The sequence below is a fragment of the Sturnus vulgaris genome, chromosome Z (genome assembly GCF_052056855.1).
Source record: "Sturnus vulgaris isolate bStuVul1 chromosome Z, bStuVul1.hap1, whole genome shotgun sequence".
In the NCBI taxonomy this organism is placed as follows: Eukaryota; Metazoa; Chordata; class Aves; order Passeriformes; family Sturnidae; genus Sturnus; species Sturnus vulgaris.
In genome coordinates this window covers 71,348,845-71,361,867 of record NC_142283.1, presented here as the reverse complement: position 1 = coordinate 71,361,867, position 13,023 = coordinate 71,348,845, and the positions used below count along the sequence as shown (strand labels likewise).

Genomic DNA, 13,023 nt, shown 5'->3' with positions numbered 1-13,023 from the left:
AAAGTGGTGGATTTAGAGGGCACAATTAACAGTTAACCCCCCAAAAAATCTTAAAGTCCTTTCACAGAGCTTTGAAAATCTGCCAATTGCCAATATTATCCATGGAGAAACAAATTTTTGATGTTGGTTAATATTCTCCCTTAGTTGCAGCTGTGCTGTGCTACACTTTTTGTTACAGTCAATGCCACTCTAAGCTGGTTCTAAGAAGCAAGATGAAAGTTATAGACAAGGAGGAAGGATTTATACTTGTAATTCCAACATTACCCATTCCAGTTTTATTTAAAGAAGGAATAATAGGTAGCTAGTCTAGAAAAAAACCTCAGTGACATATTTAAATTAATCTGCATGTAAAAAAGCCTACAGGCTCTCCCTGCTGCCTTGAGAGCAGGCTCTGGTGGGACAGCTCTTGTCCAGAGAGAGCAGCAGTTTGCAGGACACCAGTGGGCACACATTCTGGCTGCAAGGAAATTCCTTTCAGCATAAAGCAAATGGTAGGAAGAGATTCAAGTTGTCCTGCACTGAGAGAAAGGGCTTTGATTTTTACTACAAATTATCCCCTTTGGTGCTTGTTTGGCATTAACTGCATTGCAAAGTAATTACTTGTGTATTTTCTACACTGCAAATGAGTATCAGGTATTGCAACATGTTGTCCTTCTCCCTGCATACAGTACTATGTATACTTGCCACAGAAAACATTGATTTTTCAGAGAGTATTTTTTTCCCCATTCAGTGGTGTTACAGTAGACTGGCCAGAGCCTTCTTTGTCACTACAGCAGATGGGAGCACATGATGGGAGCTGGAGAAGGATATGCATCAGGGCATGGCAGGGTACTACCTTGAGGCCAAGAGTCTGGGGCAGAATGTGTCCAGGGAGCTACTCTGCATTCAGTCTGGGAAGAGACAGCTTCACTCTACAAAGTCTTATTCAGCACTGGGACTTTTTCCAGGTACATTTCCCATGGATAAGGAGCTGCATCACAGTGCTAAAATAATATTTTTTTCTCTTAGGACTGCATTAGTATATTGCTCTGCCTGTAGCCCAATTTGTTATTCCCTAATGCAAATTTTCTTTCTTGGCTCCAGAAAGCATTTGTTGGTATTGTACTGATTTCTGTGGCTACCACAGGCTGAAGTATACTTGGATTTATTGTGTTGTGGTTTTGACCAGGGGTGATGAAAGGACCTACGTTGGCTCTTTGGCAGGTCCAGGTTTGCCAAGAGAATAGAAGTCAGTTCTCTTGGATCAGTTTCTCCCACTGGCTGCAAAGTTAGTTCAACAGTTCATCTTTCTGCGTCCTCCTTTTCTATCCTAAAAATATCTGTTTATTGTTTACCAAATGGTAATTGCAATAACCTTTAAAAGCTATTTACTACTAACATTAGGCTAAATAATTACAGATTTTTTAATTTATCTCTCTGTAGGCTTGTCTTCAGTAAGACTTGTTGTGCAGCACACCCACAGCAGAAGACAATCTTGTCTACTTCGTGCACTTTTACCTTATAAACCTTTCAGAGCACTTCAAATGCCAGTGATTTGGTACAAGTGTGTTACTGGCAACAGCAATAAGATCTGAATTTAAACAGAGTGAACATTCACCTAAGATCAATCGCATTGTTCACAGCCAGAAGGAAGTTTTGTGCAAGTCAGTTGGACATGAGGGAGAGCTTCTTCACTGGAAGGGTTGTCAAGCATTGGAAAAGGGTGCCCTGGGAAGTGGTGGAGTCACCATCCCTGAGAGTGTTCCAGAAACAAATGGATGTGGCACTTGGGGCCATGGTTTAGTTGCCAAGGTTGTGTCTTGCACTCCATGATCTTGCAGGTATTTTCTACCCATAATGGTGCTATGAGCAGTGATGCTGGTCCACATTCCAGTGGCCCAGAGCACAACCAAATAAAAAGTGTATCTGCAGAGAGCTGCAGGCAGATTGGCATATCAGACTTCTCTGCTCCAAGTGATGCACTGGAGCTCTGTGCCAGGATTATCTGTTTTAATGGGCAGGGAGGGAGAGACAACACCCTGACTGCATCACTGCATCATCAAACTTCATCCTTCTTTACACCTGACCAGTTACTTTTCTAACATCTGTATCTCAGAGCAAAGAGATTTATTAATTTCTTTTCATCTGTCTGTGAAGGAATACAGAAAACTGGTGAGGTGTCTGTGCCCTTCATGAACTGGGATGCATCTCTTCCAAGTGATGCCATCAAGTCCATAATCTTATCTGAAACACATGATTCCTACTTATACAAAGGCAATAAGATTTAAAAAAAAATCTATTAAGAGCACAAATGCAGCAAACAGAGGAAGTAAATTAGTAAATAAAAACTGAAACAAACTCACATACCACAGTTCTCAAAGTAAACCATGTGGCAGTTAGAAAACAAAGCCACCTCACACTGTTAGCCGAAGAGAGTACACAGGGCTACAATTTACCCAGTGAGCAACAGTTCTGGGAAAACTGCAGCTAGCTACTTCAGGGGAAGTTCTCCTGCTAGCATTCTGTGTGAGTTACCAGAAGCCGACTTCTAGACCTGTTGTTAAATCCTACTTCACAATCATCATTCTGCTTGTCTGGTTTAATGTGCTGCACAGAACTACAATACAACTGCAGTGGTGCCCAAGCCATTGCCAAAATGGCAAAGACATTGAAATTCTCAGGATGAAAGCAATTAAGTAATTATTGAGCAATGCACAAAAAAGAGTTGTTGCTTGTCAAGGCAGGACAGGAATGAAGAAAATTTTTGGTAGTTATATTGAAAAGACTTAATAGGGAAACAATAGTAGGTCATAAATTTGTATTGCTGGAAAGAAGGGCTATGGTGAACAGCATGGACAAAAATTAGGAGGGAAAGAAAACTGTACCTTCTTATTTTGATTAACAGAAGCTAAGAATTTCAAGGCAGGTGTTTTAGAAACCTATTTGACTTACATAACTTTAAAATTTTTTATTTAGATGTCAAAACACATTATTCACAGAAATATTCAAAGAATGGCTGGGGTCGGAAGGGACCTTTGGGGATCATGCAGTCCACCATCCCAGCACCCCCCTGCCCCGTTAAAGTAGGGTCACCTGAAGCTGCACAGGATCACAGCCAGGCAGATTTTTAATGTCTCCAGAGGAGACTCCACAGCCTCTCCAGGCAGCCTGTTCCAGGGCTCTGCCACCCTCAAAGTAAATAAGTTATTCCTCACATTATTTTTGTAACCACATGATCTAGTTTCCCACCAAATGCAGATTAAAGAACACTACCTCTTTGAGGAGGACTACATCTGTAATGAAGGCAAACAGTAAGAGAAAAAGAAGTGAGGAATTACCTCTTCCACAGGTAACACTGCAGGCTGTCCACTCTCCATATTGCCAAAAATACTCTGGCTCTCCAATCTCATTCTCATTACTTTCTTCTTTACGTACAGTGTATTCATACTCGATTCCAGGGTTAGTTTCTTGAAAAAGTAGCTAGAGAGAGTGGGGTTTATTAATTGTTTAATTAATAATCTACTGGTTAAAAGCTTTCAAAATGAGAAACTGGAAGAATTAAAGCTGCCCATATTGGACTCTGCTACCAATCCAAAGAAGCAGATTTGCAGAATTCCTACTTCTATGTCAACAGTGGCATAAGTGAATCTTTCAAAGACACAACTGTTTACCATGCACTTCTGCAAACACAGAATTCCCACAGGAATAAATGGTTCACCATAATTGGTATTCCATTGACTATAAGACAAGAGAAAGCAAAATCCATCCAAAGCATCTCTATGGTGCTGATTAAGAACTATTGCCTAGCCCCATTATAAATTAACATTTTCCTACATTTTGAAATAGCTATTACAAAACGACCATTAAGTCAGAAAATTACACACGCTATTCAGACACTGCTTTAATATTATTTTTCAGTGTTTCTGAATAAAGAAGAAAAATTCCAACTGTGAAGGGGCACTCAAATTCACCTGAGAGGGAGAAAGTAAACATCATTAAGGGATAAAAGACTTCAGCCATGAACTTTTACTCTTCTTCCCAATTGTACTAGAAGTGAAGACTGTGCACTCATTAGTTTTGCCTTCTCACTACACATTCAAACTGTGAAAGTGGTCTCCCATCACACCCCCACTTCTTTTAATTGCATGGTGGATACCCATGCAAAACAAGCCATTAGAGATACTTTCGAAGACCCAAGGGTCAATTCGAAATTATTTTTTCAGAACTGACAGACGCTGGTTATGTTTAAGTCAGAATCCATAAAATGACATGAAAGAAACAAAAGAAAGCAGCTTCTGTGGATGTTAAATGGGTCAGTTTCACCTACTGCTATTAACACATCTATGTAATGCTGCATTCTTTTCTTGCTCTGGGTAAGCTGTCACTGCTGTCAGCTGTCCCTAGCTCTCACTGTTCACAGCCTGCCATCAGCTCCCTTTTTGTGACAACTTATTTTTCGCCTGGATCTGGTTCACATCACAACCATGCTTTGGTCAAATTTGGTAAAAGAGACAAGAAAGTTTGGGCAAATGACTGACCAACCATAGGTGACAGGATCCCTGTCCTAGTGGCAGCACAGGACTACATCAGCATTTAACAAATACTGGAGTATGATACAGGACATGTGTTCTTAGGAGGGATGAACAACTCTCAAAAGCAAGGTGTTTATTTCTCTCCAAAACAGCTTTATTGTTTTTTCAAGACAGCACATCAATAATGGTTTATATACCAAGATATATATTTTCCCAGCCCACTTCCAGGACCACAGCACATTCTGCTGCCATCCAAATGAGCAGGTTCTGCTCGTGATCTCCTGTTTACCTGAATCCATATTGATTCATTGGTGGGTCCTGGAGCAGTCAGATTTTCTAGATCCCCTGTTCTGTCATACTGAAATATTGTGCCTGCCACTTTGTATTCACCATTCCACTGGATGATAAAGCCTCCATTCAGGTAGTATTTTTCTGGGTCTTTGCTTCGCACGGCAAGGAAATTTCCTGATTCTGTAACTTCCATGACTTTGATCCCCCTTGCACCTTTTGGAATTAGCCCAATATCAACATATCCTAAGAGAAAAGAAAAATTTATGTAGGTGAACAACAGAAATGTCACTGTATTTTACTTATTTGTAAGATGATTGAAACAACAGCTTTGCTTGAAAAAATATACAAACGTGCTGTCATAGGGCTTGTATTTCAGTTTGTTAATAGTGTGACTTTTCAAGTCCGGGTTTATAGTATCATTGGGGAATAGTGTTTTTTAAGCAATGCCAGTGGCATTTAGAAGGAATGCAGAGGTGAATGACTTTCAGAGCTGCACCAGGGGAAATCTACTCCACACATGAGCATCAACATTTCCATAACCATGCCCAAGGGCTCTGGCATATGGTAATCTGGAGAAATGCCAGGGAGTTCCAGCAAGTTAACAGCCTCTTGTGGGAAAGGTTTTTTTTCAATTTGCAAAGAACATTTTCATCTGTACCCAATGTACAGGTATGTATGAAATTCCATGTTCTTTCTCTTAAGGCATCTAAGTTCTCTGTGAATGTTTACCTTACAACAACAACAACAAAAAAATGTTATTCAAATGCCTCAAATTACTACTGTAAATTAAGCACATTTTTGCAAACTACCGATTATCATAACAAAGTTCAATAGCTCTTCATGGGTAGTTATCTGTTCAGAGATTTTTGGGTCTGTGTGTTCAGAATGACCCAAAGCAGGTAAGAATTTTGTTTACATCACAGGCCACCTGTGACATCAAACTCTGTGCTTCTCACCTTAAAGGAAGCCACTATTGTTGTTGCTACTGAATTGTAAAAATAGGAAGTTCACATAGACACTTGAACACAAACACAGGTAGTTTTCTTGTTTTTGCCCCTAGCTGAGCTCTAGAAATTATATGGATGACATTGCTACAAGCTGGGTGCACTGGGAGTATGAGCTGCATTTTGTGCCAGTTTACTTCAAGACTGGAACACGAGTTCCCCAGTTCTCATCACACTCTTCTGAGGTCATGAATTGAATTCTGAGACTCACATCCTGTTCACCTTTCTTGTGAAATGAGCTTATCACCTTTGATTACTCAGATAGTGAGATAAAGCACACTGGGCATGTTAAGCAATCTTCAGTATCAATGTTCTTTACCTACCAGAACTATTTATGTGCTGTATAACAACCTGCTGCTATAAGTAAGTGCCCAAGAGTCTTTAACATCTGAATTTTCTTTGCAGCTCTTTTGTGGAATAATACATACTGGTTAAAATGCCATATGCTGCTTATGACACAAAGCAGAATGTGTCCACTTCAGGTCCTTCCTAATTACATTGATAATAAAAAAAAAAAAAAAATATATATATATATATGGACTTTCAGTGATTGATGTTTAAGAAGGAGCATTTTCTGAATGTTAACTTTTGCAGGTCTCCTAGACTGACTGTGGAAATTTAAGTGAATCAGTTTTTTCTAAGTGAATGAAGTAACAAAATCTGGAAGCTCACTGAATTACTTCTATTATTCAAGAAATCAGTGGTCTAGGTCTATTGTAAGTAACCAAGTCTAATGATTCTCCCAAATGTTCTATTCATTCAGTGAAGAGAAGACATGAACAAAGTGTGTGATTATGCAACTGAAGGCTTGATTATAAGGCATACTTACAACCAGGACAAATTAACACAGCATGGAAAATCTTAATTATGTCAGATCCTGACAGCTTGGCTTTGCAAAGCTGGTGTCCTTTTACAGTATGGCTGGGTCAGGTGGTTTCTTTTAGCTTTAATTAGAATAACATTCTTAATTCAAAACACAAAGCATAGAAACTATAAAACAATTTTTTTTTCTGTTGTAACACAACAATCTGTATATCCTTTTGAGATTTTGCATAGTTACTTTGTCTGAATCACCTGCTGCTGCTCATAAGCCTTATTTTAAATGTATTGCAACTGTCTGGTAAGGGAAGTTACCATTCGTTCAGTGTATCACACTGCCTTCTCCCTGGCCCTCCCCACCAGCTAAATTACTTCCTGAATTCCCAGAGCCTCTCACTGATTCCCAATAAAACTTACCTGATTTTGAAAGGAAAGTTGATCAGCAGCAAACTTTTGAGTTTGTTACTCAACATAATAAATTTTTGTTTAAAAATTCTGTGGATGGTGTTAATGTAATTATTCCTGGTTATGTGCTTTCATTTGATAAGTATCTAGAGATCCAAGATTCAATAACAGTCAAATTGTCAGCTGTCTTACCATCACACTGGGCTCATTAAATCCTGGAGCAACCATATTGTGTTGTGCTTCTGCACACCTGTGAATTGGCAACCCTCAGATGATATTAATCCTTCCCTTTTTAATTAGAATTAAATCTATATACTCCCAAAACAGACATGCAACCCCTGATATACACATAGCTCTACAAGGACTGAAGAACTTGTTTCTCCTTTCCCACTTTTGTGAGAAAAGAATAGTTTTACTCAGGACATTAGCACAGCACTGCAGATCAAAAGAAGACCAGATCGGTTTCTCCTTGTCACAACAGTTCATTTTCCTACTCTCCAGCCGGTATTTAAAAGCCTCTTTTAAAAGTACACATTCCTGAGGCACAACTTTTCTCTATGGCAAGCTCTAGACACTACTATGACTTCCCCACCCAGGCTTCACCTTCTTGCTTTCCCATGCCCAGCTCATGCTGTAACCTTTCTGTCACCAAAGTTCAGCAGAAGCAACTTAAATGATTTTCAAACAAACCCCCTGAAAACAAGGTGGCTAATATTAGTGTCAACAGCTGAGACATTGTGTTCATATTAGATCTCTGATTTTTTTTCCACCATGAATCTCCAACAGAAGCCATTACAAAGATGATGCAGCCCATGCCTGTGGCTCTGTTGGATGCCCCTGGATTGCTATTCCCATTTTTCACCCATAAGAAAAACAAAGACTTTTAAAGAAAATGCAAGTAATCATACAGATTTCAAAACTTTTCTTTCTGCCATGAGGCAGCACGACTTCTAAGAAGACTTCTTCAGGTAAAATTTATCACCCTGCCCAGCCTTCCATCTTCAGTGAAAGGCTCAATTATTAACTCTTCCCTAGCATTTCATTAGTTAGACATGTCAACTCAGAGAACACACACAGCTGCAGCACTAGACCAAGAAGGGCCCTGCTGGACTGAGGTTTTGAACAAAGATTTAAATCAGAATATATTAGCTTTGGCTTTGTATTTTTCTGTGCCACTGGACACAGAAAAACTTTTCAAATCTTTTTTGCCAGTGACTGGCAGCATGCCTTGGTACAGTTTTGTTACCTATGCTGAACTAATGAGCCTGAAGTTTTTATGTTTACACAAACTGTTCAGCAGCCATTCTGCTATAAAATCTAACACTGACAACTCATCTGTCAGACACGAAAAGAAAACATATTGTGAACAAAGCCCTTTTCCCAGTGTAACACCTGAGTACATCAGAGAAATTCACGTGTCCTGAAGAACCCACCAGCCTCTGCCTTGCCTGACATTTTTCCTTTTTTCATCTGCAATGGAGTCTATGTATATAGAAGGGAGAGAATCTGCAGAATCAACACATTTTTTACTGAATCTAAAGAAAGCATTGAAATAATTTAACAGTCTCTAACTCAGCAGCATCTATCAGTGAGGCTGACTGAATCTTGTGTCAAGGAAAAACTAAGTAAATATAAAACACAAAATACCCTTTCATAAGTTACGGTACTGGATCTTTTATACAAAATTGTTATTCAAAAATGAAGTTCACATCGTTAGCCTTAGAAAGCTCCCACACAGTCAAAGGCAGAGTGAATTTTAGATTTGCAGAAGCAAAAGATTAGAGGCTGAAGGATTACTGTAGTACTGGAAGAGAAGGAGCTCTAGATTTTCCTTTGTAAGTCTCAAATATATATGAAACCTGAACTGCTTCAGGATTGCAGACATCTTCACAGCTCACCTTTGGGACACAGAGAAAAGCAAACTCAAGTGCAGAAGAAAACCCCTCAAATATTATAGAAGCTTTTACACCAAACTTTGGAAAATCTGGTCAAACTAACCAGATTAGTTACTGGCTCTAACTTAGTAGCACACATCATGTGCAAGGTGGAACTATTGGATTTGAAAAACCCCACAAACCCCAAAATCAGCCAAAGGCACTGCAATTTCCCCCTCCTCACTACACTGGTCCCAGTTACTGATCTTGAGACTTCTCATCCCTGCATCAGCCTCTTTCTGTAGCTGCAGACCTCATTCCAAACATAACTCACCAGTGCCTTGTCTTCTCACCTCTCCCCCTCCTGTCCTCGTTTTCCACTGAAAGCTGCTCATCCCAGCCATCTCTTCACCTCAGCTCACTGCTGTATTTCTTACTCAGTTTTAGTCCCACTCCTGCTTCCAGACTCTCTAGCTCCCATTCATCCCACACAAATCAACTTAAAGCCTGAATGTCTCCCTGCTGTCAGTGAAGATAGGCTCAGTCCTCCAAGTGCTTATTCAGACCACTTCAGCCCTGCAGGAAGTTACTTTCTCCCCTTTATGATGCTTAGAAATAAATCCCCAAGCCACTCACTCTAGCATTTGCTCAGTGCTTTTCACTCTACAGAGATTAGGTCCAGATTTTACAAGATGGCAAATTACATTCACTTTGTAAATGCACTTGCTATTTTCGATTTTGCTGTTAACTGCATAACTTGCATAGGACCTCTTGGGTCTCTGATAAGTTTTGTAAGACAAGGGGTACTAAAAAGCAAGGAGCACGCATTTTTTTCTGGCAGAAGCATGATTCACTGAAACACCCATTTACAATTTCCCACGCAGATGATCACTCAGTTTTCAATGAGAAGCACTTTAATCATTTTTACACAGAGAAATGACTTCACCAACGGAAGAATTTAAAGGAAGAACCCATATTACCAAATCCTTCACTTTGATTAAACATCATCTTCACTGTATGACAAGCAGAGCCGTCTCCCAGGCAAACTCCACACTGGTCTTCTGTTGCATTGGAATTTATCTCGTAATCACAGCCAACAGCCTAGAAGGAAAAACAGTGTCAGAATAAATGCAGCCTCCACAATGAATTACTGAGAGCTCATCACTGCACTTCTGAGAAGGGGAATAGTATGTATACTGTATAGTGTATTAGACCAAGGCGAAAAAAGCCCCTAACAAATAACCATCACCATGTCACAAAACATACAGTAGTGACCAGTTACTTGAGACAGAAATGTGCCACGCAAATGGCCTCATTATCTGGGACTGGTCACTGCATCTAGGATTTGTGTCTCCTTTCTTACATCACAGAGCCATCCACAGGTTCCTGGCAATACAGTGCAGTAACAAAGCCAAAATATCTGCCAGCTTTTTGTGGCCATCTCATAGCACAGAACCTCTACTACAGCCAGTCCCCCTGGCAAAGAGAAAGCCTCCAGCAGGCATGAAGTTACACATCAAAGACTCTCCAGCTTGCCAGCATATGGGCATGGATGAAGATAAAGTGGATCAAGCAGGTCAGGTTCTAGTTCCAGTGATTTTCCAGTTTATGATTGATCCAGGGAGAAAGACGGAGAAAAATTTATTCATCCTGAGTCAGGAAAAAACTTTTTCCTTGCTCAACCCAAAAATTTTGTACTCTTATGTCTTTAAATTTCAACAGAATTTTCATTTGGTTTCAGGATTTTTTTTCTGCTTCTCTTCAAAAACAAGCAGGATTGCAGAGCACAATGTAATGTCCAACACTTAGTGGTTGTTATTAGTCTCTAAGATACCTGGAGGCCTGGGATATGGATGAATGGCCATAAGTCTGGTAGCAAAGGTTTTGTCTTGGTCTGAGATAGGGATACAGTATCATAAAGTCACCCCAAGACAGGTCTTCTCAGTTGATTTTTCTCAAAATAAGCTTTCAGGTGCTAAACCTGCCAACTTGTCTAACATCCTCTTTTGATGTTGATCTTATTTTACCTGCAGTATATCAGCTACTGCAATTTTCTGCAAGCATCTGACAAAAATCCATCTATTAGATTAACCTAGGTATACAAGCTCCTGCATTCTCTAGTATTTTTCTATCATTTTCACCTTAAGAAACACCTGAACATTTGTCTCAGTGCCAATGATTTAATGAACTATTAGAGAAACTGAAAAACAGAAGCAAGGAAAGGCTTCAAGCTACAGATGGTACCAAACTGCATCACTTTAAAGAAGATTCAAAAAAAAGATGCATCCATCACTTACTGCCAATTAATATCCAGCATCTTTCACATCAGCTCTGAAAAGTCACAGCCATGCCAAAAGTTTCTGCAGTAGCTTTAGCTTCTCCCTCCTTTCAGTGAAGGCCACTTTAAAAAAATGAGTGGTTTTGTAATGTCTTGCACATAGACAGATCCTGGCACCAAGGACCACCCTCACGAGCAGTACAGAACATTACAGAGACAAGGATATGTCAGCAAGGTGACTAACTTTTTGCCTCCAAGTATGTAGTTATTTGACCAAGGATGGATTCAATCAACTATTCAGAATACACAGACGCCCCTACTACACAAACAGGATGTTTCTTTATCTTTCCAGGAGGTCAGATCTGTCTCTTCATCAGTTTAACACTTCCTAATAATTTAGAGAGGCTGTAGTGTTGCTGTTTTCTCAGAGTCATGCATTCCACAGTACATCTACTGCACTACTGGTACATCTGTTAATCATCTGCAAACAGTGAAGTCATAGTTACCTGGTTTATTACTAGACCAGGGAAATAAAAGACACTCTGGAGAGTCATGGAAGTTGAAGTTTATGTTCTATACTATGCACATATATCCCTGAACGGAAAGGTGGGGAAAGTCTGAAGATCGTGCTTTGTGCTTTGCTATTAGAAAATATGATTAATCACTGCTGGGAGCTCCTCTTTTGAATTTGTCTTCAAATTGTGTAATTTTTACCAAATTATCATTTTCTAGTAGAAAATTCATGTCTTGGAAAAGGTTTCTGTCCATCTTTATTTACTACGCATTCTTGTTTGAGAGGCTGCACACAGAATTAATTTATCTAGTTCACACTATCAATCAGATTTCAGTTTGAAATTAACATCACTGAGCATATTTCCCTTCCAAGTACTGCGCAATGTAAAAATCCCCAAAGGTTTAACTAATTAGTTCTGATTAGAACTGCAACTGAGATGGCAGCACCAGAGCATCATCACTACCCTGCCCTTGGGGTGCCAGTCAGTGCTTCTGCATGGGCTGTACTCCATCAGCTCAGATCTCTCCCACTTCACCACTTCCTTTAGCAACAGGTCTATGGCATCAAAATATGGCATCACTGTGATATGAAGAGAATCCCTTTGTCCCTTCCAATATGAACAGCAGAAATTTGTATTTCAGTGTTCTTCTGATATTTGAAACAGTTAGTATCTTGTAAGACACGAGCCCTACCTATACATGCAACATTCCTATACATTCCTGGGGTTTTGGAAAACTCCAAAATGAGGCAGGGCAGACAATTTACTCTGCTACAGTAAATAAAGCCTTTGTTTCATTCCCCATCCCTGGGGTGCTGCCATGACCTTCACATCTAACAGCAGGGCCTCACCCTACAAAGCCATTAAAAACCATCACAAAGCAATATTCTCATGTGTCAGAATAAACAGCATTCATTTACTCTAGCTACATTTCCATGAACTTTAATTTCCAGACCATGTTTTCCTTCATCACTTCAGTGAATATGACATTATTTTTGCCTTCTATTAGAATAATTTCAAGACGCTTCATTCTTCTTTTTACTTGCTTTCCTCATTATTCTTATTCTCGTGGATGCACTTGCTGTATTTTCAAAACACGCCTCAAACTTTCCAGAAGGTCAATATGACCCATTAGTGTGCACTTGCAGTTCAGAACTAGATGATATTTAAGGTCCATTCCAATCTGAACCATTCTATGACTCTATGATGAATTTCTGACAAACAGTTGCAAAAGCAATTCTGGAGACTAATGCAGGTTATATTACAGGAAAGAATATCAGCAGCAATTAGGCGCTGATTTTTTTACACACATATGTCCTTGTGCACCCT

General features: G+C 39.6%; 1 protein-coding gene across 1 annotated transcript in view; it reads right to left on the bottom strand.

Moving 5' to 3' along the window:
- ADAMTS12 (ADAM metallopeptidase with thrombospondin type 1 motif 12) overlaps positions 1-13,023 on the bottom strand; it is a 140,561-nt gene that overhangs the window by 31,187 nt on the left and 96,351 nt on the right. Inside the window, exons 14-16 of the mRNA XM_088157029.1 lie at positions 9,885-10,005; positions 4,801-5,045; positions 3,318-3,459 (exon numbers count right to left, since the gene is read on the bottom strand). Of these exons, the coding sequence (XP_088013155.1) occupies positions 3,318-3,459; positions 4,801-5,045; positions 9,885-10,005 (508 nt within the window). The remainder of the gene's footprint in view (positions 1-3,317; positions 3,460-4,800; positions 5,046-9,884; positions 10,006-13,023) is intronic.